The sequence below is a fragment of the Maylandia zebra genome, linkage group LG7 (assembly GCF_041146795.1).
Source record: "Maylandia zebra isolate NMK-2024a linkage group LG7, Mzebra_GT3a, whole genome shotgun sequence".
NCBI classification, from domain to species: Eukaryota; Metazoa; Chordata; class Actinopteri; order Cichliformes; family Cichlidae; genus Maylandia; species Maylandia zebra.
In genome coordinates this window covers 1,615,037-1,640,427 of record NC_135173.1, presented here as the reverse complement: position 1 = coordinate 1,640,427, position 25,391 = coordinate 1,615,037, and the positions used below count along the sequence as shown (strand labels likewise).

General features: G+C 46.7%; 2 protein-coding genes across 4 annotated transcripts; one reads left to right on the top strand and one right to left on the bottom strand.

Moving 5' to 3' along the window:
* The first annotated feature begins 56 nt into the window (after positions 1 to 56).
* elmo3 (engulfment and cell motility 3) lies at positions 57 to 20,179 on the top strand. Of its 3 annotated transcripts, none has more exons than XM_014409558.3 (21): positions 57 to 313; positions 4,343 to 4,451; positions 6,947 to 6,987; positions 7,124 to 7,196; positions 8,352 to 8,402; positions 8,581 to 8,750; positions 8,939 to 9,038; positions 9,113 to 9,264; positions 9,583 to 9,661; positions 10,515 to 10,565; positions 10,661 to 10,783; positions 11,109 to 11,231; positions 11,315 to 11,419; positions 11,587 to 11,695; positions 11,771 to 11,907; positions 16,267 to 16,430; positions 17,760 to 17,872; positions 17,951 to 18,055; positions 18,557 to 18,636; positions 18,985 to 19,065; positions 19,158 to 20,179. In XM_014409558.3, exons 2-21 carry the CDS (start codon positions 4,374 to 4,376, stop codon positions 19,368 to 19,370), a joined length of 2,148 nt encoding a protein of 715 aa, XP_014265044.1. In that variant the 5' UTR covers positions 57 to 313; positions 4,343 to 4,373; the 3' UTR covers positions 19,371 to 20,179. The 3 variants fall into 3 exon arrangements, with proteins under 3 accessions (XP_014265044.1, XP_004569194.1, XP_076741647.1); XM_004569137.5 differs by having other exon boundaries at positions 58 to 313; positions 4,340 to 4,451; XM_076885532.1 differs by lacking the exons at positions 57 to 313; positions 4,343 to 4,451; positions 6,947 to 6,987; ... (10 more) ...; positions 11,587 to 11,695; positions 11,771 to 11,907 and adding an exon at positions 13,706 to 14,396.
* fbxl9 (F-box and leucine rich repeat protein) lies at positions 20,108 to 24,658 on the bottom strand. Its single transcript, XM_004569136.5, has 11 exons — positions 24,361 to 24,658; positions 24,087 to 24,188; positions 23,872 to 24,006; positions 23,179 to 23,358; positions 22,761 to 23,066; positions 22,468 to 22,684; positions 22,053 to 22,210; positions 21,763 to 21,978; positions 21,480 to 21,692; positions 21,186 to 21,403; positions 20,108 to 21,099 (listed from the first exon to the last, which is right to left on the bottom strand). Exons 1-11 carry the CDS (start codon positions 24,424 to 24,426, stop codon positions 20,931 to 20,933), a joined length of 1,980 nt encoding a protein of 659 aa, XP_004569193.2. The 5' UTR covers positions 24,427 to 24,658; the 3' UTR covers positions 20,108 to 20,930.
* Between the last annotated feature and the right edge of the window lie 733 nt (positions 24,659 to 25,391).

Genomic DNA, 25,391 nt, shown 5'->3' with positions numbered 1-25,391 from the left:
TCCAAATCGGAAACTGCTCTGTTAATCAGAGACGATTGACTCCAAAAAAAAAAAAAAAAAAACCCAGAAAAAAACGCTCGACCAAGAGACTCCAGCCGACCCGGAACTTTTAGGTCAACTTATCACAGTTAAAACTTTCTGCAGAGACGCTGGTACAGATTTTGTCAGCGGTCGGATGTTTTTGTAGGGGAACACACCTCCGCGGACCGACTCGGTTCCTCCTGAAGAGTAAAAAAGGAGCTGCAAATGTTTCTCGGTCCGACTGCGGCGGTTCCTGCAGGATAGTAGCTCTTGACTCGTCTTCTCATACCAGGTAGGAGGCATTCAGGGAAAAAGAAAGCTGTGCTCACATTTCTTTCACGACTGTTGTGTTGACTGTTTCCAACACGCTGTGGCTGCGCTCATATCAGATTAGCTGCACTTTTAACTTGTTGCACTGAGTGGTTTACTTTAACTAAAACATTGTTTAGCTGCTAACTTGATGCATGACTTTACTTAACTGACATGTGCTATATGTAAAGCACAATTGTCTTATTCATAATTATTATAAGAAAAACTCCGAATATAAGTGTTTCTGTGTTTTATTTTTATTTTAGAAAGGCAGCTTCCAGTTTTCTCTACCATATAAATCCCTTTTCTTGGAAACCTGTAGCATTTGAGATTTACCGAGTGTATGTGCGACTCTGTCATGTCAGGAATTTCAGGCAGCTGAGCTCTTCCCTCCCTACATACACACTTCCACAGTGGGTAGGGGGGGTCTGCCAGTCCAGGGGGTCTCAGACAGACAGACAGACACACACACACACACACACACACACACACACACACACACACACACACACACACACACAGGATCTGCAGGCTAACAAAAGCTCTGAGCCTGCTTGTGGTTTTAAGCCTAACTAAGCAAACTGCTCACTGAATATAGACGGTGACAGCTGAATGTGGTGGGACTCTAATCTGTCTGACATCATCTCCTTTAAATGCATTTATGCTTTTAATGGTGCGCAGCTCAAACTCCACCTGTTTCAGCTGCACAGTGAGCGAGTGCACAGAGATGTACTCTTTGAGTTCTCGTCTATTGTAGCAGCTAGAACTTCCCATATTATAACGACCTGTTTGTTGTTGCATTTCTAACAACTTCCGTTCAGAAAAGCAGAAAATTGTATCTGATTGAACCCAGCAAGGCTGATTTTTCTTCTCCTTCTTCTTTGATTTACACGTAATTGGGTTTGAGTAACTGCTGGCCTGTAAAATGAACCATGTCTTGTCTTTGGCTGTCAGATGGAAGCAGCTATGATCCATATGTATTACACTGCTGAGGCTTCGGCTTTTTTGTGTCTTTGAAAGATTGGCTAATCTCTTATTTGACCAGTTGTTCAGGTTATTAAAGGATTTTTGTTAACTGGGATCATTACATTTAGAGTACTAAAGTTAAACCTCAACTTCTCTTCTGTTTTAAGCCAGACAGTGGGTGTGGTTTCAGCTTCCACTTGGTTAATTCTGGGGGGCATCACGAACAGGCACAGACAGGTACAGACTGAGGCAAGCACGCACTGGTGGTTAACCTCTGGAGCCTCACATGAAAGCTTCCCTCTTTTCCTGAGTTCCTGAGTAAATGAGGCAGCTTACACAGTTTTGCTGATCAGCAGCTTTTTAACTTTCGATACAAGCAAGTTGGGTTTAGTTAAAAATGCAAAAAACATCTTTTAGTTCATCTTTCCTTGTCTGGGGACGTTAGTTCCCCTAAAGAAATGGTAACTTCTATTAATGAGAGGTTTTAATTTATTCTAATTTGTATTTCTGCCGTCGTGTTCCTGACCATTAATGCATTAAGTGTAAAGCTGTATAAAATCAATTCAGACACTTTAAAAATACTTTGTAGGAAATGCTTAAAGGATTAGCTTAAGTTGATTCTTCTTGGACGACAGGAATGCAGGCTGATCTCCGCCCTGGTCAGGCCACGGTGAGCTCTAGTCTGCTCAGATTATATCAATGTTCAAGCTTCTGATCTAGACGAACTGTACTGTGGTGTTCTATTCCTGTCGCCGGGCCACATTTGTCTACAACCTCATTTCCTTCTTTCTGATAGATCGTATAGTTTGCTTATAGATGCGACAGCAGCATCGCAAAGCTGTGAGCTCTGAATGCTCTGGTCTACAGATTATCCTTGTACAGTGCCACAGTGTCAGATGAGTAGTACTGGGTTGAAGCCCCTTGTGCCTTCAGAACTGCCTGCAAAGATTCATCAAGGAGCTGGAAACACTCCTGAGGTTTTGGTCCAGCTGCAGATCCATGATGCGAGTGTCGCCTTCGACCACATCTCCACGACGCTGTGCTTGGACTGAGATCTGGTGACTGTGAGGGCTCTTTGGGTGCCCTGAACTCACTGTCATGTTCAAGAAAGCAGCTTGCAATGATTTGACACATGACACAATGTCCTGCTGCAAGCGATCATCACAGGACCTGTACGCTGTGGTCATAAAGAGCTGGACGTGGTCTGCTACAGTACTTGCTGCGGCGTTTAGACGATGCTACCGAAAATATCGCCCACATTGAGACTCATCAGACCGTGCAGCATTTTTCCAATCTGCTGTTGTCGAGCTTTGGTGAGCCTGTGCGAGCCGCAGCCTCAGTTTCCTGTTCTTACCTGACAGGAGCGCCACGTCATCTGCTTCAAGGTCCGACGTGTTGTGCGTTCACAAACTCTCTTCTGCTTACCTTGATTGTGACGTGGTTGTTTGAGTTACTGTTGCCTTTCTGTCAGCTGGAAGCATTGGCCATTATCCCTGAGCTCTGGCATCAGCCATGCATTTCCTCCCAGAGAACTTCTGCTCTTTGTCTCTTTGTTTATGCCAAGTGGAGACACTTGAGCAGAAATCATCTAAAAACTGGCTGATTTGAGAGGAAGTGACCCAATTATATTTGATGATGTAAATGATGCCAAGCAGGTAGCGTGTTTACTGTGAGTGCCATCCTCTCTGTATTTATCATCACAACATCGTTATCCTGCTATTATTGTAAATCACGACGCTAGTCAGTGTTGACCTGATGATTGTGCTTACTAGGAAAAAGGGAACTTCTTCAGGGGTTGAAAGACTCTTTGTGCCAAGTTTCACTTTTACAGCGCTTTCTTTGACTGATGTACTCGTCATTTTTTTATTGAAATGTTGGATTTTACACCCAGACCTGAAATTAAGTTCAGTTTCCACTTGCAGGCTGATTAGGAAACTGGTGTAGTCAAAGCTGTACTATATGACGCAACTCATGTGTACTTGTTTGGTTAGTTCTTTGAGCCAAAGCAGTAACCACAGCAAGTAGCCTACATGGGCTCAGTTTCACATTCTTCATTAAGCAGCTTGGACAGCTCAAAAACCGCAGGTACTCTCAGTTATTGTTAATAAAAACCGTAGCGTGACAGGTTGGCCTTTGAATTCGGTCACTCAGAAGCTGAGTAGGCCTCAGTTTCTATAAATCTCTATTAAGATTAATACTTTATTTTCAAAGGGAAGTTGACCTTTGGCACCACACCAGATCCAACATACCCAAACAGGTTTGGCCCTTCAGACTTCTCCTTCCATCTAGTCCATGTCAGTTACCCCCAAACAAAGATGGATGTTTGAGAGGTGACATCCAGGTATCGGCTGCATTCTTATCGTCACTTAAAACGGCCCTTTTTTCTCAGACGGCGCCTCAGGGAGGCGAGGAGGCCTCGAAGCATGCGGTTGTTGTGACAGCAGTGGGAGTGTTGCTTTGTTAAAAACTGCGAGCTTTCTTTTTGAGGCTGGAAGTGACAGAATGCAAAAAGCATCCAAGAGATCGAGCACAGGCTGGGCTGTTAATCACACCGAGCCAGTGAGCGCACAGAAGACTCAACATCAGACTGTATGTGTTGTCCATGTGTCGACAGACTGAGGAGGAGGACGAGGAAGGGTTTGAAGCGCAACAGCAGCTTCTTTATCCTCTGGGAAAAGTCTATCGGAGCCGAGGAGGAAGTGAGAAGAACGATGGAAGGACTGGAGGTGCCTGTACGGGCAGGAGGTCACCTGTTTCAGCTTTACTCAGCACTCCATAAATAAACCGTGAAAGAGGAACCGCCGTGTTCTGCAGCTTCATGTGTAAAACGGTTGTTGGATCAACGCGAGGCAGCCATCAGATTTACAGACTGTCAGCTCTCGTTTTCTTATTCCACCTTTCTGTTGTCGAAATGACGGAGACTCGTTTTTTGTGCAAACTCGAGTCCATTTTGGTCACATGGTTTTTATATATGTTCTTAAATGGGACTCAATGTATTTCATATAAATCCCACAGGTGCCCAATAACTCTGTTTTCCCGTTAGCAGCTGAATAGCGGTGTAACCAAGAGGTGCCATCATGCCGCAGCAGAAGGACATAGTGAAGATAGCCATCCAGATGCCCGGGGCCTACCCCCAGCTCATACAACTGGACCAGGTAATGCACACATTTATACAACGTGCACACTTTTAACTGATAACGTCCGTCGCGCTCTGGTTGGTTAAAATAACGCAGTCTGTCACACTGAGTGTCTGATGTGCTTCTCTGATGTCACGTTTGATCTACCTCTAAACCACAAGAGGACTTTGTTTCCCTCTGCGGAGCATCTTACCCAATTTACTTGTCTTGGTAGAGTTGAAAGCCGTTTTCACACGTGCACCGCAGCCGTGAACAATGCCCTGCGATCGTGCAAACGTCTGATGCAGCAGGACTGAACTAAGCTTTCTTTAATGCGTGTGATCTGACTGTTTCTGTGTGAGACAGGTTCAACGAGCTCGTCACTGTAACCAGTCGGCTCGTAGTGACGTCGTCGCTCTCTCGATGCTACGGGACAACTTAGAAGAGTGTCCTGATCTTATGTTTCTGGCATTTTGGGAGTTTTTGTGTGAGAAAAGATGAGATGGTGCAGGAATGATGGCGCATGAGGACCTGGCAGAGCTGTGACCCTCAGCTCACATTTTACACCTCAGAGTTTGTTGCACCGTCAGCATCGTGGTGAATATAAACCTGCTCGGTGGAATCAAACAGGGGAACCTTAACCACTTTGTTCTGCAGCCGTTATGAACACATTTCATCAGAGAGTTGGTCAAAATGCGAAGGCTCTGATTGGACTCCAGGTTGTGACATATTTCAGTCAGGCTGCATCAGGTAATTTGGTCGATTAATTCTGCCCAGGTTGGTTTTAGTCCAGTAGTGCTGAGACTTTCTGGCACGTTCATAGCAGCACTCACGCTAATGAGTCAACGCCAGACCACAGAGACGTGCATTCATATGAACTATGTTGGGCATTTTCTTGCTGGGGGGAATAAAAAGGTGTCACCATATTGGCCCGTGCGTCTGTGAAGGCTCCGCCCACTCCTGCTTGTATCAGTTCAGAGGGAGAGAGAGAGAGAGGGGGAGAGAGCGCTTTGGCAAAAGGTTTTAAAAGGGGAGTTAATTATGACTCTAGAAACTGAAAGACACTAATAATACTGGCACTTTTAGGTGTGTGCGCGTGTGTGCGTGTGTGTGTGCGTGTGTGTGTGTGTGTGTGTGTGTGTGCGTGTGTGTGTGTGTGCGTGTGTGTGTGTGTGTGTGTGTGTGTGCGTGTGTGTGTGTGTGTGTGCGTGCGTGCGTGTGTGCGTGCGTGCGTGTGTGCGTGTGTGTGTCGATGGTGATGATCCCCACTTCCTTACCGCTGTGGTTTGAAACAGCTGCTATAACATGACATGTTTAAACTAGCTGTCAGAATAACACTTCGGCTCCCGACTGTAAACGTGATGTAAGACTAACAGTTAAACTCAAATGTTCCCACTTCCTGCTGCATCCTACATAAACTTCATGAAGCACATGTTGATATAATGTCACAGAAGTCACGCCGCTTTCATGCGTTTCTCAGTGATGCTGTGGAAAGAGCTGCAGCTCACTTTCTCCACTTTCTCCCTGCGTCTGCCTTCACTTCAAATTTGCACAGTGAACATGCACCGATGTGAGTTTTCAGCTTCCTTTCAGTCGCTCTTGTTGGCGACTCACATGACCGGACTCTGCGGTCTGTCTCTTGCTTGCTCGTGCCTCGGGAGTGACTCTTTCACGTGAACGTGTTGTTATTAATACACTTGTTACTCGTTCTGGGGTTTGTGTTGATATGAGCCATAAAGTGTGAAAGCTTTGTGACTAAAGTAAAAAGTGTTTCATAGCAGTGATGGCTTTCTGTGATTGTGGGGAAGTTTTCCATATGTTTCCCAGAAACTTGGGGGAAGTTGTTTCCTTGCGCAAGACAGTTAAGTCTAGAGTGTACAGCCCCTGTGAGGTCTCTGAGTTGCACACTAGCGTAGGCTTAACCAGGTTCCCAGCCAGCGCCTTTCACCCACTATTTGAACAGCTGATAATCTCATCGGGATTATTCTTAGAGGAACCGTCACAATAAGTTATTCAGGAGTGTTACTTTGGGCCTTTCTTGACACAAAATAGTTTCGTTTTAAATCGCGACCAATTCTACCTCGCCAGGAAAACTTCCCATTGGCCCGAGCGTTTCCAGCAGACGCATCTGATTCGTTGACCCTCTTTGCTGCCACTAATGACAGACTGTCCACCGGGTCAACCACAGAACCTGAAGACATTTTGACAGGGTAACCACAGGGCTGACCACTAATAGCAGGATAGCTGAGAGGCAGACATGGAAGTAGTCTGGCTTTTATTTCCGTACAGAGAGGACTCTGGGCACCGAGGGCAACATTGTTCACAGAGTGTCGGCGAGCTTTCCTCTGCCCAGCAAACAAGGTTTCCAGCCAGCGGGAATAGTTGTGGAACCGCGATCCCATAACAGCATGTCATTACTGAAGCATGAATTCGGCTCCCCGACAGAGAAACATAGTAGTTGTGCAGCAGGTGTGTGTCTTTTATGCTGCGTCTGCATGCATGTGTGACTAAGTGCTGTTTTGTTGTCTCTGCAGAAAAAACCTCTGTCTGCTGTGATAAAGGAGGTGTGCGACGGGTAAGTCTGCGATGGAGGTTGTTTTGCTTGACATCATCGTGCTTCATTGGTCACACTGAAGAGTGTGTGTGTGTGTGTGTGTGTGTGTGTGTGTGTGTGTGTGTGTGTGTGTGTGTGTGTGTGTGTGTGTGTGTAGATGGAATCTCCCCGGGTCCGAGAACTACGCCCTGCAGTATGCTGACGGAGTGCAGATGTACATCACCGAATCGGTCAGTCGGCAACAGTCAACACAAAAACGTCTGTCGTTGGCTCAGGTTTCTGCAAAAACGTCAAGTACCAGACCCGAGTCAGCCTTCCAGATGTTTCCATGGTTACGAGATAAGCATCTATCTCTGCCACTAGATCAGTGAATCACTACTTTGTCAGCACTTCGCCTGCATTTACGAGCGTCTCCCTGGAGCTCAGTCATCAAAGACGAGCGTGAAACAGGAAAAACAGAAGCTAAAGCGAGAAGCAGCTTCACTCAGATTCCTCTCGAAAGGTTGCTGCTGAAGCTTTCCTGCTCTCTGAGATAAGACTATCATCCCATCAGGAAAAATGCAGACGAGGCTTCTGCAGCTCCTTTACAGTTAGCATAGGGATGGTAAGCTTCAGGCTTTTGCAGTGATCACGTAGTTAAACACACATGTTTCAGTTTAAGGTTGGCTTCTTGAGGAGTCTGTGGAACAGAGGCGGTCTAATAATGGTGCTGATTATTTCCTGCTTTTAGTGGCAGACTTCAGAAATGTGCATGTTAATATTATCAGCAGTCAGGTGGTCGGTGGGTTGGAGCCCAGGCAGGGCCCGTTGGTTTTCTCTGAGCTGTTTCTCCGACCACCAAAAACCGCTAACGTGCTGGGTTCATCCTGTCTGCACAGGCCAGGGGCAGCCTCACAAAACACAGACTCGATTGCAAAGATTTTACTTTGTGCTTAATAAATGTTAAGAAGAAGAACAGCAGAAGCGCTTGGCTGCAGCAAAGCTGCACGGCTCATTTGTAAGTGGCACGACGAACAGGGACTGAGACGCTTTATTGGAGATGAGGTGTAAATTTGGGCTGAAATATTTTGTCACATCTGTGATCACGTGCATTCAGTCTTAATGTTCTGCTCTAGACTTAAAAGCCAAACAGGGTCACGGTGCAAACAGCAGCCCGAGCCCCAGACGGCCCGCTAACCCCGTTTTAACGTTGGTCTGTTTGGCCTTTGGTAAATAAACAGTACATATGCAGGATGAGTCATTCTTTGATAATGTGAGGAATGAGCTTCTCGTTGACGTCTTGAGCCTCTGTGCCTGGATGTGCAGTCCTCTGATAGACACAGATTATGTTTGGTGTTCTTCTTAAACCTTTTCTCCGTGTCTGCCTGCTTGTTTGTGTGTCGTAGAATCGTCTGGACATTAAGAACGGCTGCATCCTGCGTCTGACCAAGGCACCGGTGAGTCTGCAGCCTGTTTCACCTTCTTCTCCCTCTAACACAGCGAGAGGCTACGTTCTGCTACGTGCTGACCAACTAGAGCTCCAGAAGTCTAAACTGTCGCATCAGAGCTCGATGGATGACTTTTCTGAGCCGGTGTGTTTCTCTGTGTGTGTTTCGTTGGCGTGGATGAACTCAGGGCCGCTGCGCGGAGGATTTGTTCAAGGGTATCCAGAGCTCAGACGCAGGCGTGCGCTGCGATTCGCTGAAGGAACTGGCGAGCGTTTCAACAGACGTGACCTTTGCTCAGGAGTTCATCAGCCGAGACGGACACCTCTTATTGGTCAAGATTGTAGAAGACTCTAATGAGTTAGTATCCTCGTCACATATCACCGACTGATTCATTGAAGCTCTTTTCTGTGATGGTAGCAGCAACACGATTGGCTGAGCTCTCAGCGATGCAACGCTTTATGTTACTGACTTTAAAGCACCAAGGGCATCACTGATCGTGTCCGTGTGAATGTCTCATGCTTGCCTCTTTTTACTGTGTCATTCAGGAGTAATGTGATTATGACGCACACGCTGACGGGGTTCATGGAGCTGATGGATCATGGGATCGTTTCATGGGAGAACCTCTCTTCTGTCTTCATCAAAAAGGTCCCCGCTGCTCTCCGCACGCCTCTCGCACGTTTTCCGAGTTTGATTTTCTGAAGCTCACGTTTCTCCCTCAGATCGCCGGCTTTGTGAACGCCAAGTCGACGGACGCCTCGATACAGCAGGTGTGCTTGGACATCCTGGAGAGCATGGTGCTCAGCAGCCACAGCCTTTTCCTGCAGGTCAAACAGGAAATCACCATGGAGAGGCTCATTGCTCACCTGCAGGTGTAAGTAGTTTATCACGCAACAAGTCACACTCGCTTAGTGTCTGTTGCATCTTAAAGTTCAAAATCATTAATCAGCATCATTTGCTTTCGCTTAATCTGGCACAAAGATATAGTGTCACGTGAAACGCGTTCGAGTAATGCAACGAGGTCACAGCATTGTTTCTGTAACAGGAAGTTTTAAATATGTAAACTGTCCAGTTTTTACTGCACGAGTGCAGCAATACGAGAACTGAAATCTGTCAAAGGAGCATGCACGCATTTCCATGTGGCTGCAAAGCTGTAAAAATAATGTTTTTGTGTGTCTCTAACCTTTTTCAGGACAAATCAGCAGATACAAACCAAAGCCATGGCCTTACTCATGGCCCTGCTGCAAACAGCCGGAGACTCGGACCGAAAGGTGCCTCTGCTACTTTCAAACCTTTCATGCACTTCCTCTTTTCCACACTAGTAAAACTTCAAAGCTTGCAGATGATCAGGTGTTTTAGTTTGGCTCGCAGTTCGTCCTCGGTGTCTGCCTCCAGGCAGCACTGTGCACACTGTTCATCAGCAGTAACCTTAAAAGTTTGGCTTTTCTATCGCAGGATGTCAGATTCAGGTGCTTCTTCACTGATACTCATACATGTGTCCTAGTGACAGCTTTTAAGGATCAAAAACATTTAAACTTGATGCTTTGTGTGAATATGTGACCTTGTGAATCTGTGGGCTGAAAGTATGTGTTAGTGTAGCTGATGTAGGCGTCCCTCAGGTAAAAGGTGGCTGTAGTTCTGGGCCACAGCAGAACGGAGCTGCACTTGTTCCTGGAATAATTTCATTCTCTTTGTTTTTATCTCATAATCTGAGGAGACTGTAGCTGCACATGTGCCTCGGGGTGAAGGACAGTTGCTGTTCATGCGTGTCAGAATCCCACAGGCACCGTCTGCAGACAGTCGAGTCTTTCTGCGCCTCTGCTCCTCTCTCCATGTGCACAAACGGTTCCTTCATTCGGCTCTTTTCTCTCAGGCTCTCTTTGTTACTTCCTCACTTTTACATCAGGTCAACAAACCCACCCTTCTTATCAGCAAAATAGTTGCGAACAAAAACGCGGTTGAGTCAGAGATGCACGTACCAGCAAGCAGCGATTTCGTCACAGAGGTCAAAGTCCCTCAGGCTGATCCTCCTGCCTTACGCTGCCTGTCGACACTGTATCGCCACCCGGTGGTAGAAGCAGGTCTCTGCAGTCCAGTGACACACGCGCTCTTCTTGTTTTACAGGATATGTTTGATTTCCTGACTAAGAAGAATGTCCGCCAGTACATATATAAGGTGAATCATCTTCACGTGTACGATCACGTTTCACAAATTCTTTTAATAATGATGAAATATAAAATGTATTCATGTCAAATGTGTGTCTCTGGCAGAATATAATCCACAGTTCTGGTTCAGTCCAAGACGAGATGGCCCACTACCTCTATGTCCTACAGTCGGTTACCTTGAATCTCCAGGAGCCCCGCATGAGGACACCTCTGGACTGTTGCAGCCAGGTGAGCCGCAACACAGCGGGTCAGGTTTCAGAGAGCTCGGAAAGAAACGCGTCCGGACTTTAAGTTTCCTTGAAGACGTTTCATCCGAGAAGCTTCTTCAGGTGTAAGAGTAAGGCTCACGTCCAGACGCCTTTCTTTCCGAGCTCCTTAGACTACGATGACCTTCACAGACATGTTAAAGCCACGCCCGGTCGGCTGCACATTTATGTTTTTACATTTATAATCCTGAAATCTTATGAATAAAATACCGTTTCTAATGTTCTGTCGCGCTCAGAAACGTAAAGATTCTAACAGCCCACTGTGTGTCTGCCTGCTTTCACCTCAGGAACAAAGAGACATCCTTCACGGTCTGAGGCAGGCAGCGTTCGAGACAGAAAGCGAGAACAGTCTGAGTCACGAACGACGGCGTTCGCTCTGTGCTAAAGAGTTCAGGAAGCTGGGCTTTTCTGTAAGCGTGAGATCATACACGGTAACTGTTTGTCTGCCAGCTTTTCTCTCGTTTATATGTGACACTTTCTTCCTTCCTTTCAGAATAATAGCAACCCCGGTCAGGACTTGTCACGAACGCCTCCTGGTCTCTTAGCTTTGGACACCATGTATTACTTTGCCACACGTTATCCCGACGCCTACAGCAGGGTGAGCATGACTTATCTGCAGTTTAGTTAGACATAGAAAACCTCTGCTGGTGCATGTTAAATGAAAAAATGATCGAGTACAAGCGGCTTGTTTGTTACATGAGCTCAAAAATCAGGTGACTGCATAATAAACGCTCAGCTTAGTTTCCGTTCTGTCTCTGTCGTCAGTTTGTCTTGGAGAACAGCAGTCGAGAGGACAAACACGAGTGTCCCTTTGCCAGGAGCAGCATCCAGCTCACGCTCATCCTGTGTGAAATCCTTCGGATCGGAGAGCCACGTCAGTCTGATCTCTTACGCGCTGCGATCTCTGCTCGCTCTTGTTCGAGCTCTAATTTATTTTGTCTGTTCACAGCCTCGGAGACGGGGTCCGGCTACCACCCCATCTTCTTCAGTCAGGACCGGCTGATGGAGGAGCTTTTCTGCGTCTGCATTCAGCTGCTCAACAAGACCTGGAAAGAGATGAGAGCCACACAGGAAGACTTTGACAAGGTACAGCAGCAGAGGCGCTCGCTTTGCTAGAAGGAACTCAGTCCTTGTACACCGGGCAGTTCTCACATAGACGGGAGAGTTTGCTCTGGTCGTTGGCTGTGGCAGTGTGTGAACCGGTGACGTGGGGTACGTCAGATCCAAACCGTCCACGACCACATGTGGGATCTTTGCTAAATGCAGTGACAGTCAGTCTCACTTTCCCACGGAGTACTTGGAGTCATTTGCGGTACACCCAACCACAAAAACGCTTCCATAAATCAGAAAACAATGAGTGGAATCGAGCCGGTGACCAAACTGAAGTGAACGGTGGCTTTTTGTAAATTCTTCTATGTGACATTCGTCGTTTTACACAATAGCACCATGAGTTGGAACGAAAACTCAGCTCTTCATGTTATATACGTTAGATGCATGTGTGTGGTCGGGAACAAAACACTTTATTATATTCATAGCACACAATCATACATGCATACGAGTGATGTGTTTAGCAATCGTGCACTCGTGGATGCATCGGAGGAAACTGTGGTTCAGTGTCCAACCCAAGGATGCTTCATCGTGCAGACCGGAGGAGTCAGAGAGGGAACCGCTGGCTCAGGAAGTTCAAGGGTAGTACAAGGTGTCATCAGAAAGTTCAAGAATCAAAGAACCTTACCTTATTTAAATATAGTCAGGCAGACAGAGGTCAGTAGTCCCAAAGTAGTCCCCCCCACCGCGGGTATTTGTGCAAGCTATGCTGGATCTCTTCTGGTGAGCTTTTGTTCAGGAAGTAGAACAAATGTGGTGAATAGACTGCTCCACAGTTAATCCCATTTCTGCCGAACAATACAAATCAGTTGCACTCTGAATAAACGGGAGTTGAAATCAGAGTGCAAAAATTCAATCCAATTTTATTTATACAGCAACAGTCTCCTCAAGGCGCTTTGCATCGTAGACCCCCGACCTTTTTTGTGCCACGGACGGTTTAATGTCAGACAATATTTTCACAGACCGACAAACCCAACAATCATATGAGCCCCTATGAGCAGCACTTTGGCGACAGTGGGAAGGAAAAACTCCCTTTTAACAGGAAGAAACCTCCGGCAGAACCAGGCTCAGGGAGGGGCGGGGCCATCTGCTGTGATTGGTTGGGGTGAGAGAAGGAAGACAGGATAAAAGACATGCTGTGGAAAAATGCTAATTCAGAGGGCGGGGAAGCCAACACTTCTTCATCTTGCCCCTCAGTTGATGTTTCTTATTCGAACCGCTGCAGAAAATTGTGGTCAAAGCTAGAGATGACCCGCCAAATTAAAATTGAGGCCAGTGTGCAGTAAAATGTAATTTAAGGTCCGTGGAGAAGCCGCAGAGTGCAGGTGGTCAGAACTGGACTTCTGGGGAATGATCTGAGAATAGCTGCACTTTAATCCCTGTGGTCATGTGGGTGACCTTGCATGGGTTGAATGGGAGACCTTGAATCCATTAAGGCCCACTGGTGGACTGTTTTGATCACACCTCACAGGGTGTTTCCACTCAGTTATCTTAATGAACTGTGACACAAGTAAATAAAAATGCTGATATAGTAAAAATGAAGCACAGAGACTGAAATTTAAAGCAGAATGCTTTAAATTCAATTTTAAATGTACATTTGTCTAAGTTTGTATTTTGGTGGGTTGGATTGGTTCTCCTTCCCCGCCCCGCCCCCACACGCACAGTTAGCTTTGTGGTTTAAGCCGAGCTGGCGGCAGAGCGCTGTCATCTGGGAGAAATACTGAGAACTCAACAATCCTTCATCCACACAGTGCTCATAGAACTCTGTGACCTTTTGACCTCTCCGGTGCACGCCAGTGTCCTGTGTGCCAGACCAGCAGACTGGCCTTTTGTTTCTGCTCGTGTCCAACCTCCCAGGGTGCTTTGAGGCAAGGACAAAGCAGCATTAGGTGGACAAAGAGAACCGCGGCGAACGGCAGAAACGGAGGGAGAAGGAAACGAGGAAAACAAAGCGCCCAGGGCATCGGCAGTAATGACACGACAACAGAGGGGAACGTAAAACCTCTGGAAACGATGTGAGAGGGAGAGAAGGAAAAGGTTCGACAGGGAGCAGCAAAGAAGAAGGAAAGCTGAGGCTGTGACGGCGATATCGCTTATTTAGGTTTTAGTTGCATGTGCGCCTCCAACATTAAGAAATCTCCTCAGTCCAGCTGTGTTATGATCTGAACAGCCGTCCTCCGCTAACACACATACGCACACTTAGCGTCCGTGAACACGCTGCCAAACAGAGAGACAGCTGCCGTCGCTCCTATTGGCCCGCTGAGCTAAACGACAGAGGGGCCGGACCCGGCTGGGCGTGTGCATGTGAGCACCGGGGTGTCTGTTTACCAAACACTCAAAGGCCTCTGCTGTCATAGGTGATCTCACTTTGACTCCGCGTCATCCCCGTCACGTTTCTGCGACTGACCGAGGGTGAAAATTGAAGCCAGGGTTTTAAAATAATTGTCTGTTGAGGAGGAAGAATGGAGGTAAGATAGTAGTTTTTAACTAACTGGTAACACAGAGGCCAATATGAAGTATTCTAGTACAGAAGTGATTCATACATCAAAGGCTAAAAGGTTTTTTGTTTGTTTTCAATGTGTGACACTAGAAGCTGTTAATAAATCGTTACAATGTGTCGATTAGATTTATTGTCGTTACACGTGTATAAACACACGGCAATGAAATGCAGTTTGCATCAATCAGAAGAGCAATAGGAGCAGATTGCATACAGATAAGGGCAGAATAGAAGGTGGGAACAGTTACCACTCATCTGTACACATCTGTACGTAAACAGATGTACAGTGGTGGGAGCGCAGACCGTGTCATGTGATTGCTGCTGGACGATGAGTTTATTTTGGCTCTGAGGACGTGAGCGGGGAGCCGCGCTGTGAAACCGTAGACGCTCGTTTCGTGTTCTGGATTTCACAGATTGTGTTTCCACTGCTGCGGGACAAAAACGACTTCGCTGTCGTCTGCAGTCACAAACACTTTGGTCACGCTTCACATTCTTGGAGGACATTTGTGAGACCGAGCGATTACTCTGAGCTTTGAGAATGAGTCGAGGCTTATCGACACTTTAGACGCTGATTGTTTGCAGTCAATCAAATTGGGCGTGAACAGGAATGATCTAGGTCAGCTGCGTACATGTGTGGGTGAGGGGGTGTGACCGCAGCAGCGCAGAGTTGGCTCGGTCTTTTAACACTATTGATTTTTATATAGATTTTCCACTTTTACGACTGAGGGAACCATAGATTTAACACGTATGTCACTGCCCTGAGCGCTGAGGGTCACCTCCCGTCTCTGTGTGAGCGTCACTTTAACGAGTAGAAACACAGACTGAAGCACGGAGCTTCAGAAAACGCTGGGCAATTCAGTCTGACCACCATCTCAATAAAAACAAAGAATAAAGTAAAAATTGAACTAAAGAAACACTTTACAGGTAACGATAGAAACCAGTCAGTCTGTCATCGAGCAGCACGAACCGTTTCCCACACAAAGACGACGACCTTACCAGTGTATGTATCAAGACAGCTGCTGGGTGGAGACTGCCCTCACTAACTCCTGATGCATGAACATTTTATTCTGCAAGCAGAAACCGAGAGCTCGAGGGGGTTTGCTCCTAACCTCAACCCCCTGAACCCCACACGACCGACAGGTGAGCTGTGGACAATAAGAGACGGGACAAGAACAAACTATTATTCTTCACGTTTAACATTCAGCAGCTTAATAGAAGAACGTGAAAGAATTTGAGGAGCAGTTTTTGTCTCGAGGGTGCGCGAGACTCGAGCTCGAGAATACTGCTAACGCTGTCCCTGTTACTCACATCCTGCTCATCAAAGCAGCGCATAAAGAACGTGTTGCAATAACAGAATGATAAAAATTCTATCAAATATTCTTAGAAACACTGAAAACTTTCAGCTTCTGCAAAAATAAATTCTTTGTTGTCCTCGTTTAACCGCAGTTTCTCGTGTTTATATCAGATTTAAGCTGCGAGTCGAGCGTTCCCAAATATTTACACAACTTGGAGTCTCACTGTGTGTGATTCTGGCCTTCGGTTTACCGCCATCTTTCCTGTAACCAGTGATTAACTCCTTAGTCTTAGTCACATTAAGGTCAAGGACGTTATGATGGCACCGTTTGACAAATGCAAGCAAGGCCATCGTGTGAGCGCGTGCGTGGAGAGGATATCGCACTGATGACTGAGCGGCTCTGAGTCTTCTTTTGCCCACATGAAGGAATAATGTTCAACCATTGTGCACAAACGTGTTAAATAGGCAGGCTGACATGCCCTGGTTATGTGAAACACCAATCCCTATCACACCAACAGCATGTCTGTGCTCCCATATCTGTCCTCAGGTGATGCAGGTGGTGAGGGAGCAGATCACCAGGACTCTGTCGAGTAAGCCGACCTCCTTGGAGCTCTTCAAGAACAAAGTTAACGCTCTGAACTACAGCGAGATCCTCAAACTGCGGCAGACGGAACGACTGCACCAGGAAGAGACTCTGGCTCCGCCTGTGCTGTGAGCATCAGCAGGTTTACGTGCTGCGTACCGGTCTGTGTTAAAGGAGTTGCCATGTGCACCAACTGTCCTATAGTCTGTATAAACAGATGTTTGTCTATCTGTAGGCAGGAGCCAGGTCTACTGGTTATGGATGAGTGTGTTGTGCAGTCACGTTCGAGTGGGCACACATGGTAAATCCATCTGTACTGCAGGCGAGCCGAGGCCCACCGCGGTGTGATAAACGGATAGGTTGTTTAAAAGCTGCCAGCATTCATCGGATCAGATGAGCGCCCACTGCTTCCCAGATTGACTTCTTGCCTTTTACAGTTGAACTCATTTACTTTCTGCATGTCAGAGAAATGTCGAGGTCTGCAGTTCCCGCCGTGTAGCATCCCTGGCTGAATGATGGTCTCTTATACTGATGCTTCAGAGGTTTTATTGGAAATGTTTTTATTGAAACATTCAGTGAAGACACCGTAAGAGCTAGGAGCAAAACAAAGCCAGCAATATTAATACCATAACATTAAAGGAAACACATTTCCCCTGCTCACATATAGCATATACATCAAATTTACATCATTCAATTCATTATATCACCTCACTAACTTACAGCTACACATAAAGGTCAAGGTTAACAACACAAACTCTATTAAACGACATGTTGGTTGCACGTAACTTATTCCGTTAAAGGAAACATTAACAAACCTTGTGCCACTGTCAGCCAGGTACTAATTGGCAAAGGAAACGTACATATTTTTCACTTTAAGGCACACTATTTACCATATCCTAAAAGAAACCTTACTAACAAGCCCTTTAACGGTTTTGCGCCAGTTTCCTGTTTCAAAATAAAAGCCTGGATTTCAAAATAAAACCGAAGTACCTTTCAAACAAACGTAAAAATATTTACCAAATTTAAAGGTCATTTACACGCCGTCCGTACTGATTCAGTCATGCAAAGATCAGATTTGTAACAGAATAGAAGCTTGAAATAAACGAGCTCAGGTTCAGTGTGTTTGTGATCCACACACAGTTCGGCTGAGCGTCCCGTGTGTTGACCCCACATTCTGGAAACGATTCAATAAAAACGGAGTTTGTGGTTTGTTAAACTGTCCGATCAGCTGTTCTGCTGACGACTCCAAATAGTTTCCACCCGTATGGAGCAACCAGCAGGTCACACTGGTGTTTGTCACTAAACACTCAGTGTAACAGTTCTGCTGCTTGATTTTTGATTAGATTTGAATAAATGTCATCTGGGCAATAGTGACGGTTTATGTCTTAGAACAACGAGAAAACTGCTTGTGACGTTTTCAGAATAATTTTATAGCTCTTTGCTGCTTTTCTTTCCAGTGAACTCAAAGAGCGGCTGAAGCCGGAGCTGCTCGAGTTGATCCGGCAGCAGAGACTCAACAGGCTGTGTCAGGGCACGATGTTCAGGAAGATCAGCAGCCGACGCAGACAGGGTGAGAGCGCTCACAGGCTCGCGTGCAGCGAACGGCAGACTGGGCGTGTCAGGCTAACCCGCGTCTTTGTCTCTTCAGATAAACTGTGGTACTGTCGCTTGTCGCCCAATCACAAAATGCTTCACTACGGCGATGTGGAGGAAGACACGGAAAATCCACCAATAGAAACACTGCAGGAGAAGAGTGAGTTCAGTTTTTCTACACCAAATGGCTCGAGCCATATTCATGCTTAGGTTTATCCATTAAAATTAAATTGTGAGAAACTGTCATGTGTGGAATTCCAGTTTATTATGCTCATTGATTAATCTTAATAATCATCAAGCATCAGTGCCCAACAAACCCTGATACAAAGTGCAGAACAGTGCAGGTGTGTTGAGCCGCTGATCAATTCAGTTTTATTTACACAGCAACAGTCGCCTCGAGGTGCTTTATATTGTAAGGTAGACCCCACAGTAATGCATACAGAGGAAAACCCAACAGTCTTTTTTGGTGACAGTGGGAAGGAAAAACTTCCTTTTAACAGGAAGACTCCTCAGGGAGGGGCGGGGCCACCTGCAGCTACCGCTTGGCACTGACGACTCTTTGTTATTCAAAACAGAAGAAGGAACTAATATGACTCCGACAGATGGTTTTTATTGTCTGAAGTATATTAACCATATGTGTGTTTTGACGCTTCCTCTTCAGTTCCAGTCGCAGATATCAAAGGCTTGCTGACGGGTAAAGACTGTCCTCACATGAAGGAGAACAAAGGCAAACAGAATAAGGTCAGCTGTTTCACCTTCTCAGTACCATGGTGATCACCTCCTGCTGTAGGTGGTGTGGACAGTCAAGGGAGAAATATGGAGAGAAACTAAACATGGCTTAAGGAAATAAGATGCAGGTCCATCGATGGGCACAGAAGGACCTCCCTCACTCAGGGTATCTGGGGTCACGCTGAGGCGTTCCCAGGCCAGGTGAGAGATGTGGTCTCTCCAGCGTGAAGTCCTCACCCAAGCACACTGGGATGTCTCTGATGCTCTCGAGCTTCTTTCTGTTTAACAATGATTCTTGTTACTGGTGATGATTGATAATAAGTGTGGACGGGGGAATGTCTCACTGAGCTTTCTCTGTAGGAGGTCCTCGATCTGGCATTCAGCATCACGTACGACGTAGAGGAGTACAGCCTGAACTTCATCGCCCCGTCCAGAACCGACGTGAGTCTAAACGCTGCTCCGTTACCTCCTTCAGTTTCTTTGTGATATACAGTGAAGAAACTAAATCTAACCAGCTTCCACTACGTCTTCAGTTCTGCCTGTGGACGGACGGACTGAGCGTGCTCCTCGGCCGGGAGATGAGCAGCGAATCGATGCGGAGTGAGCTGGAGATCCTCCTGTCTATGGAGATCAAGCTCCGCCTCCTAGATCTGGAGAACGTTCCCATACCCGACAACGCTCCGGTCGTTCCCAAACCTCCGAGCAACTTCAACTTCTGCTACGACTTCAGCCAGACGGAACAATGAGCGCGTGACTGTGTAAATATGTGTGAAACGAGACGTCGGTGTGGGCGGAGCTGCGCGTGCACGCGCTTGTCATCTTAATCACAGATTTATAACTTTGACGCTTGAGTTTTCTTATTTTAAACATCCAAGTGAAACGAGTGAAGCAGGAACAAGGTTGAGACGCCGTCAGTGTTTGTGTGACGCACGTCTGCTCCTCCCTGCACTCAAACCTTCACACAGGTACCGAGCAAAATGTAATTCAATCCTTTTTAATATAACCACTCAAGTAATGGTACTTTACACTTGTTTTACAATCATTTTATATTTTTGAATTCTCTAAATGTGTGTGAGGAATACTGCGTTTTTTAAAGAGGGCATTAACTACAACACGGTACGTCGTTTATTCTCCAGCACATCAGACATACAGCAGGTGTTCAGTGTTACGCAGCTTCATGCACCTGCAGGCACTCGTCTTCATGTGGATCTCAGCAGCTCTGGAGCAGAGATGCATTAAATGATTTTGAATCGTTGTTGCAAACAGGCACACGTCCCTCTGTCACAATCACACGGTACCACATGCGTTGGATGACTTTTGGCTTTTTGGATCAAATTTCATTGTAACTTTAAAACTGATGCTTTTTGTCCACGGCTGGTTTTGTCATGTGAGCACTCAGTGGCGCCACCTGGAGGAGCTACTGGGGAACTGACTGATTTCGTTTCAGCACAGCTGCTCCACACTGACACACTGACCTCTGGGATAATGTCCACGTTGAATCATGTGCTTTGATTTAATTCACATGAATAAAAACATTTGATTTATACAGCAAAAAGCCAAACTTTGGTTTATTTATAAAAGACACCTTTGCACACTTTGGTCCATGATGAGTACTCCCTCTGTCTCAGTGCTACAACAGCGTCCACAGTGGGCTGGAGTGGAAATGAAACTCGCTAGTTTTGGCATGATGCTCCCTTTCCAAGAACATCTGACACTCTATCATTTTTGAAAAGCAATTAGTGATTAAAACCCTGATTTACTTTGTTTTAATCTAAAAGATGAAGTTGGAAACGTTTTCACTCCACAGCTTTAGCAGCATCAAAGTGTCCCATCCTACATCCTGCTTTTAACAACATCACTGAGCAAACAAGCAAAGACTGCCAGCATTAAAACAATAAAGGAAATGGAGCATCGCTGGCATCTGTCTACAACAATCTACGTCTGTGACAGCAGTAATTCATTTAAAAGCACCTCAAAGAATTTAAATATAAAATTTTCCGAACAGTAAATACATGAAATGCTGACTACTTTCTTCCTCCTGTGGTGCTCGTGTGTTGCCGTCTTCGCCTTCCTTTGAAATCTTTAAAAATAACCTTTGGTCCAAACTGGTGATTCCTACTCCACACAGGAGCAGATATTTACTCGAGAGATGACATAATTAGGTCCTGCTGTAAACTTTAAAGTATTTTTCCTCTCTTGCACAAAATACTGACATGTGCCAAAAGCTCAGCTGAGAGCAGACTATAGTCAGCAGGTTTTCTTCTTTTTCAAGTCCCAGCAGCCTCTCGGGATGTTCACTCAGCCTGTCAGAGGCTTAGGCTAAGATCAGCCCCACCTATGAACTTGTAGTGGAGATTCTCCAGGAAGGGCAGCTGTGTCTGGAGGAAGTCCACTGCTGCTACGGAGATGTTGTTGCACCTGGAGATGTCGAGCGTCCTCAGACGTTTGCAGTGCTGCACCAGGAGGAGCAGGGATCTGCGGGGTTTAGAGTGCAAACAGCGTAAGAATTTGATGGCTTTCCGATGAGCTGCAGCTACTTGCGAGGCGTGTGTGCTAATCACCTATCGGTGATGTTATTACAGCAGGAGAGGTAGAGATGTTGCAGTCTGGGGAGGTAGGGCGCAGCATGCGCCACGCCGCGGTCGCTGATACCTGGGCAGTGGCTGAGCACGAGACTAGTGAGACTGCGGCAGTGACGCGCCGTCGACACTAAGCTGTCGTCTGTGATCTCCGGCAGCATGGAGAGAGACAGATGGTGGAGATCTGGGAAACTCATCACCTGAGAGAGGAGAACAGAGCTTTTCAAATATTTTGCATTCCAGACTGGAACCTTCTGCTGCCCGTCCTCCTCCTACCTGAGTGATGCTGCTGTCCGTCAGTTTGGAGCAGGCAGAGAGGTCCAGTTCCTGCAGCCTGCTGAGAGCTAAAAGAGAAGCTCCAGCCTGCTGTCTGAGCTGCTCCAGGTCATTCGGAGTCACTAGCTTGGGTCGCTCCTCGAAAGGCAAGCGAGGAGGCTTGAAGAAGCCCATGTTGCCAAAAGTCCGGGTGAACCTGGGCCCCTTGTCTCCCTGTTAGAGCGAATTATTATAACAACCACATGTGCTTAGAGCAAAACAGACACAAAGCTGTGATTCTCACCGTCTCCTCGTCAGGCTCACATTTGGCTCTTTGCACCATTCCCAGCAGACCCCAGTCTGTCACTTCTTTACACCAGCCGAGCCGCAGCACCACCAGCTTCTGCAGGTAGGTGGCGACTGCGCACACGGACAGGTCAGTCACATTACTGCAGGAAGTCAGGTCAAGCTCGCAGAGAGTGTCCCCGAGCAGCTGGGCGAGAAAGAAAACTGCAGGATCCTAAAAGAAAGGCAGGAAGCTAAGATTTTTCCGTCTGGTTTAAACCGAACGAAGCGACGCAGACAATGACCGACCCTGATGTAGGTGCAGCTCCTGAGGTTGAGCGTCTCTAGCTGTCGTCTGGCAGCATCGGATCCCTTCAAGCCTTTCACCATCTCTGTTCCATTGATGTGCAGACACTCTGACAGGTCCAGAGAGCGCAGGGAGGGCAACAACAGCAGGTCCGACAGGCCTGTTGGTAACACGATGTTAATCACATGGAGGCAGTGCGATGAGCTGCGAGCGTGAAACTAATAACAGAGCATCATAAACTTGCAGTTCTATTCAAATAGAAAAATGCTGATTATTTCGTTTGTTTTCCCCTTAAAGCTGCTTTTAGTTTGTTCCATCATCGTGATTACGGTCACTCCAAAGATAATATCAAATATAAAAATGATCACACTGGGTGACAATTTCAGTTAAATACACAAGAATGTGCACGGGGGGAACCTTTTTCTGTGATCCTCCAGTCCTGCGACAATGAGAGGTGTGTCAGTGACCTCAGACCTCGCGCTATGGCCTCCACAGACCTGCTGGTCAGCTCCGTGCAGCCGCTGATGTCCAGTTTGAGGAGGCTTGGCTGGTGCTTCACCAGAACTTCCACCGAGTAGTTGGTCAGCTCCTTACAGCCGTGCAGGATCAGCTCCTCTAAAAACAAACCCTGAACCTGCAACACAGAATTACAGCTCTCAGTGGAAGTATTCTTAGTGATGCTGAAACTTGTGCTGTGCCAACATCCCGACCTGTGCAACAGTGCGCAGCGACTCAGGGGTGATGGATGTCCTGCTGAGGTCCAGAGCTACGAGGGTGGATTTCTGCTCCATCAACAACCTCCTCAAGTTCCTAAGCGACAGCAGAGCTGAAGAGTCCTCGACGGCCCCCACCGGGCACCCTCGATACGGGTCAAACTCAAAAGCAATATGGCAGCCAGCCAGCGAGAGCCGACGGAGACGCGGCGTGCATCCGGTCAGCCGGTTGAAGGTGAGGTCAGACAGGTAACGGAGGTCAGACAGGTCCAGCTCTTCCAGACCACACAGTGCTGACCGCACCTGGAAGCAGATTATGATTGCTCACATTTTTATGACACCATAAAAAAATAAAGATTTTTTAAAAATTTCTTGTTTGAATTGTTCAGATTGTTTATTGCCCGTCTCCACCCACCTGCTGTCTGTGCTCCTCCCTGGAGAGGAATGCTCCAGACATGAAGAGGCTGTCCAGACCTCTGAGGTCCAACCTGCGGAGGGAGGAAAGCCGAGGGAGCAGGGCCAGCAGGGAAGCCTCTGTTATGCTGCTTCCAGGCAGGGCCAGGCTCTCCAGTTTAGGGCCCAGGCAAAGGCCCACCTGAGGAGGAAGCAACACAAAACAGGAAGGTTAGCAAAGGTGTGTGTGTGTTTAGTGGGAAACTCGGTGCTTACACGTTCACACACACAGACGCACATGATTGTGATAAGCATGAATTATTAAGTAATGACCACAGCTGCTCTGAACTTTGGCGTTCATTTATGGCCTGTCACGTGTTTATCCTTGTGACAGGAAATTAAAATAATAAGGCTGTGATTGAGATATATATAAAAATGTTAAAACAATGCTAGTGTTTTTCTAAGATGACTAGAGTCCAGACAAATCCACTGTAAAAAAAGTTTCCATTGCCCGGAGGTGTGTGAATTATGTGAGCCTACCAGGAAGCGTATGACTGCTTGTTTGTGGGTTTGTCATCACATGACGTCAGGAATATAGTTTCACAGAAGGAGCAATGGATGCTGAGACATTTTTAGGTACTAAACACAACAAAAAACCACCTGTACCCCTAATATGTGTCAGACAGGAGCTGTTTAATTCGTCAGAGTACTGCACCTCCAGCAGCAGCGATCTGGAGATGCTGAAGCCATCGAGCTGGCTGATTATCAGGCTGCAGCGTGGCTTTCGGCCCAGACCCCTGATGAGCTCCAGGGACGAGGCCGAAGCCGGGAAGCGGAAGGTGATGTTCCTCTGCAATTTGAAAAAAACACAGTTAAAATGTGCAGCCACCTTTCAATTCATCGTCTCTGTTGTGGTCTGGGGAGAGTGACCTGGAAGCGGGGGTCCTGGCTGGCACTGTACCAGCTACGGCAGACCAGCGAGGCTTCCTTCCTGTCTGAAGCGTGGAGAAAACTCAGGATGTAAACTACGACCTGCAGATTGAGACAGAAATGCTGGATTAGATTAAACATCCGCGAAGAGCTCGATCCGAACCAGCTCCAGCGAGAGCACACTCGACAGGTACAGCAGGTCATGCGCAGTAGCTGACTGCCATTAGAACACTGTTACTGTAGCTCACGAGCACTGCGTTTGTATTGCACTCACCTCCACGGGCAGCGCAGGAGTGTCCACTGCGTCCTCCCCATCGCTGTCTCCCATCGTCCAGACCATCTGTGACTCAGCTAGCCAAACAGTAGCTATCGTGAACTAAGTTTAGCCTTTAAGCTAATGCGTCCACAGCACAGAGAAACGGTGTCGCCCGTGAACTAATAATTACAGCTTTCCTTTCATTACAAGCTGCGTTACCTGCTGTCGTTGCCCTGAAAGCTCCTTTACGTTAGGCTCTGTGCACGCTCAGTCCCTTCAGGTGCGATCAGCTGACCGCAGAGGAGGCGCTGATGACGTCAGGGGGCGGGGCGCTGTGTTTTTTCCAGCACGCTTGGTACCGACGAGCTTTGATCTGATTTGTTTTTGACGCTTTGACCTAAATGTGTGGAAAGTGTTCTGTTTACCCCACACAGACGATGGTGCGGCCCAGAAGAAGCGGTTAGCTGTTAGAGCCGAATCAGAAAGGCTTTTGTTGCCAAATGGTGAGCAGGTTTACAACAGTATTGCTTCGGTACTTAGTGCAAAACATAAGTAAGATACACTTAAATAAACAAAAATAAAACTTAAAAGTGCAAAGCGGATCGATATATACATGAATGCAGGTGATGATCTGTGCAAAAATGGAACAGATATGACTGTGGGTCAATAACACGCCGTAAAAATACTAAACATCCGCAGTGAAAGTTAACGTTTGGAAAATCTTGCAAAAACATTTAAAATGACTTCATGCAGAAAAATGTCCCCTGTATGAGAGAAGACCGCAACTTTACTGTGGGGATTGGCTGTTAAGAATTAATTAACCCACGTATTGACCTGCAGAAAATAAAATAAAAACAAAGATATTAACTAGATTTATCATTCAAGCCCCTTTCCCCCCAACAAATACTACAAACCTCCAGTTTAATATCAGTAAAGTTAAAATATGTTGGAACAAACACCAGCAAGTAAAAATGTCAAATTTGTTCTTGATTTGAACCAAGAACCAGATCCTGGTCTGTGGTTAGTGTTTCAACCACCAGAACTAACTG

What these genes read in the sequence shown, in the direction of transcription:
- elmo3 (XM_014409558.3), top strand. Translation starts at nt 4,374, where the DNA reads ATGCCGCAGCAGAAGGACATAGTGAAGATAGCCATCCAGATGCCCGGG. An exon ending in AGCTCATACAACTGGACCAG is followed by an intron (nt 4,452 to 6,946) that starts GTAATGCACACA and finishes TTGTCTCTGCAG; the next exon opens with AAAAAACCTCTGTCTGCTGT. An exon ending in ACAAAGGCAAACAGAATAAG is followed by an intron (nt 18,637 to 18,984) that starts GTCAGCTGTTTC and finishes CTTTCTCTGTAG; the next exon opens with GAGGTCCTCGATCTGGCATT.
- fbxl9 (XM_004569136.5), bottom strand. Translation starts at nt 24,426, where the DNA reads ATGGTCTGGACGATGGGAGACAGCGATGGGGAGGACGCAGTGGACACT. An exon ending in CGGACAGCAGCATCACTCAG is followed by an intron (nt 21,404 to 21,479) that starts GTAGGAGGAGGA and finishes CTCCTCTCTCAG; the next exon opens with GTGATGAGTTTCCCAGATCT. An exon ending in TGTAATAACATCACCGATAG is followed by an intron (nt 21,100 to 21,185) that starts GTGATTAGCACA and finishes TAAACCCCGCAG; the next exon opens with ATCCCTGCTCCTCCTGGTGC.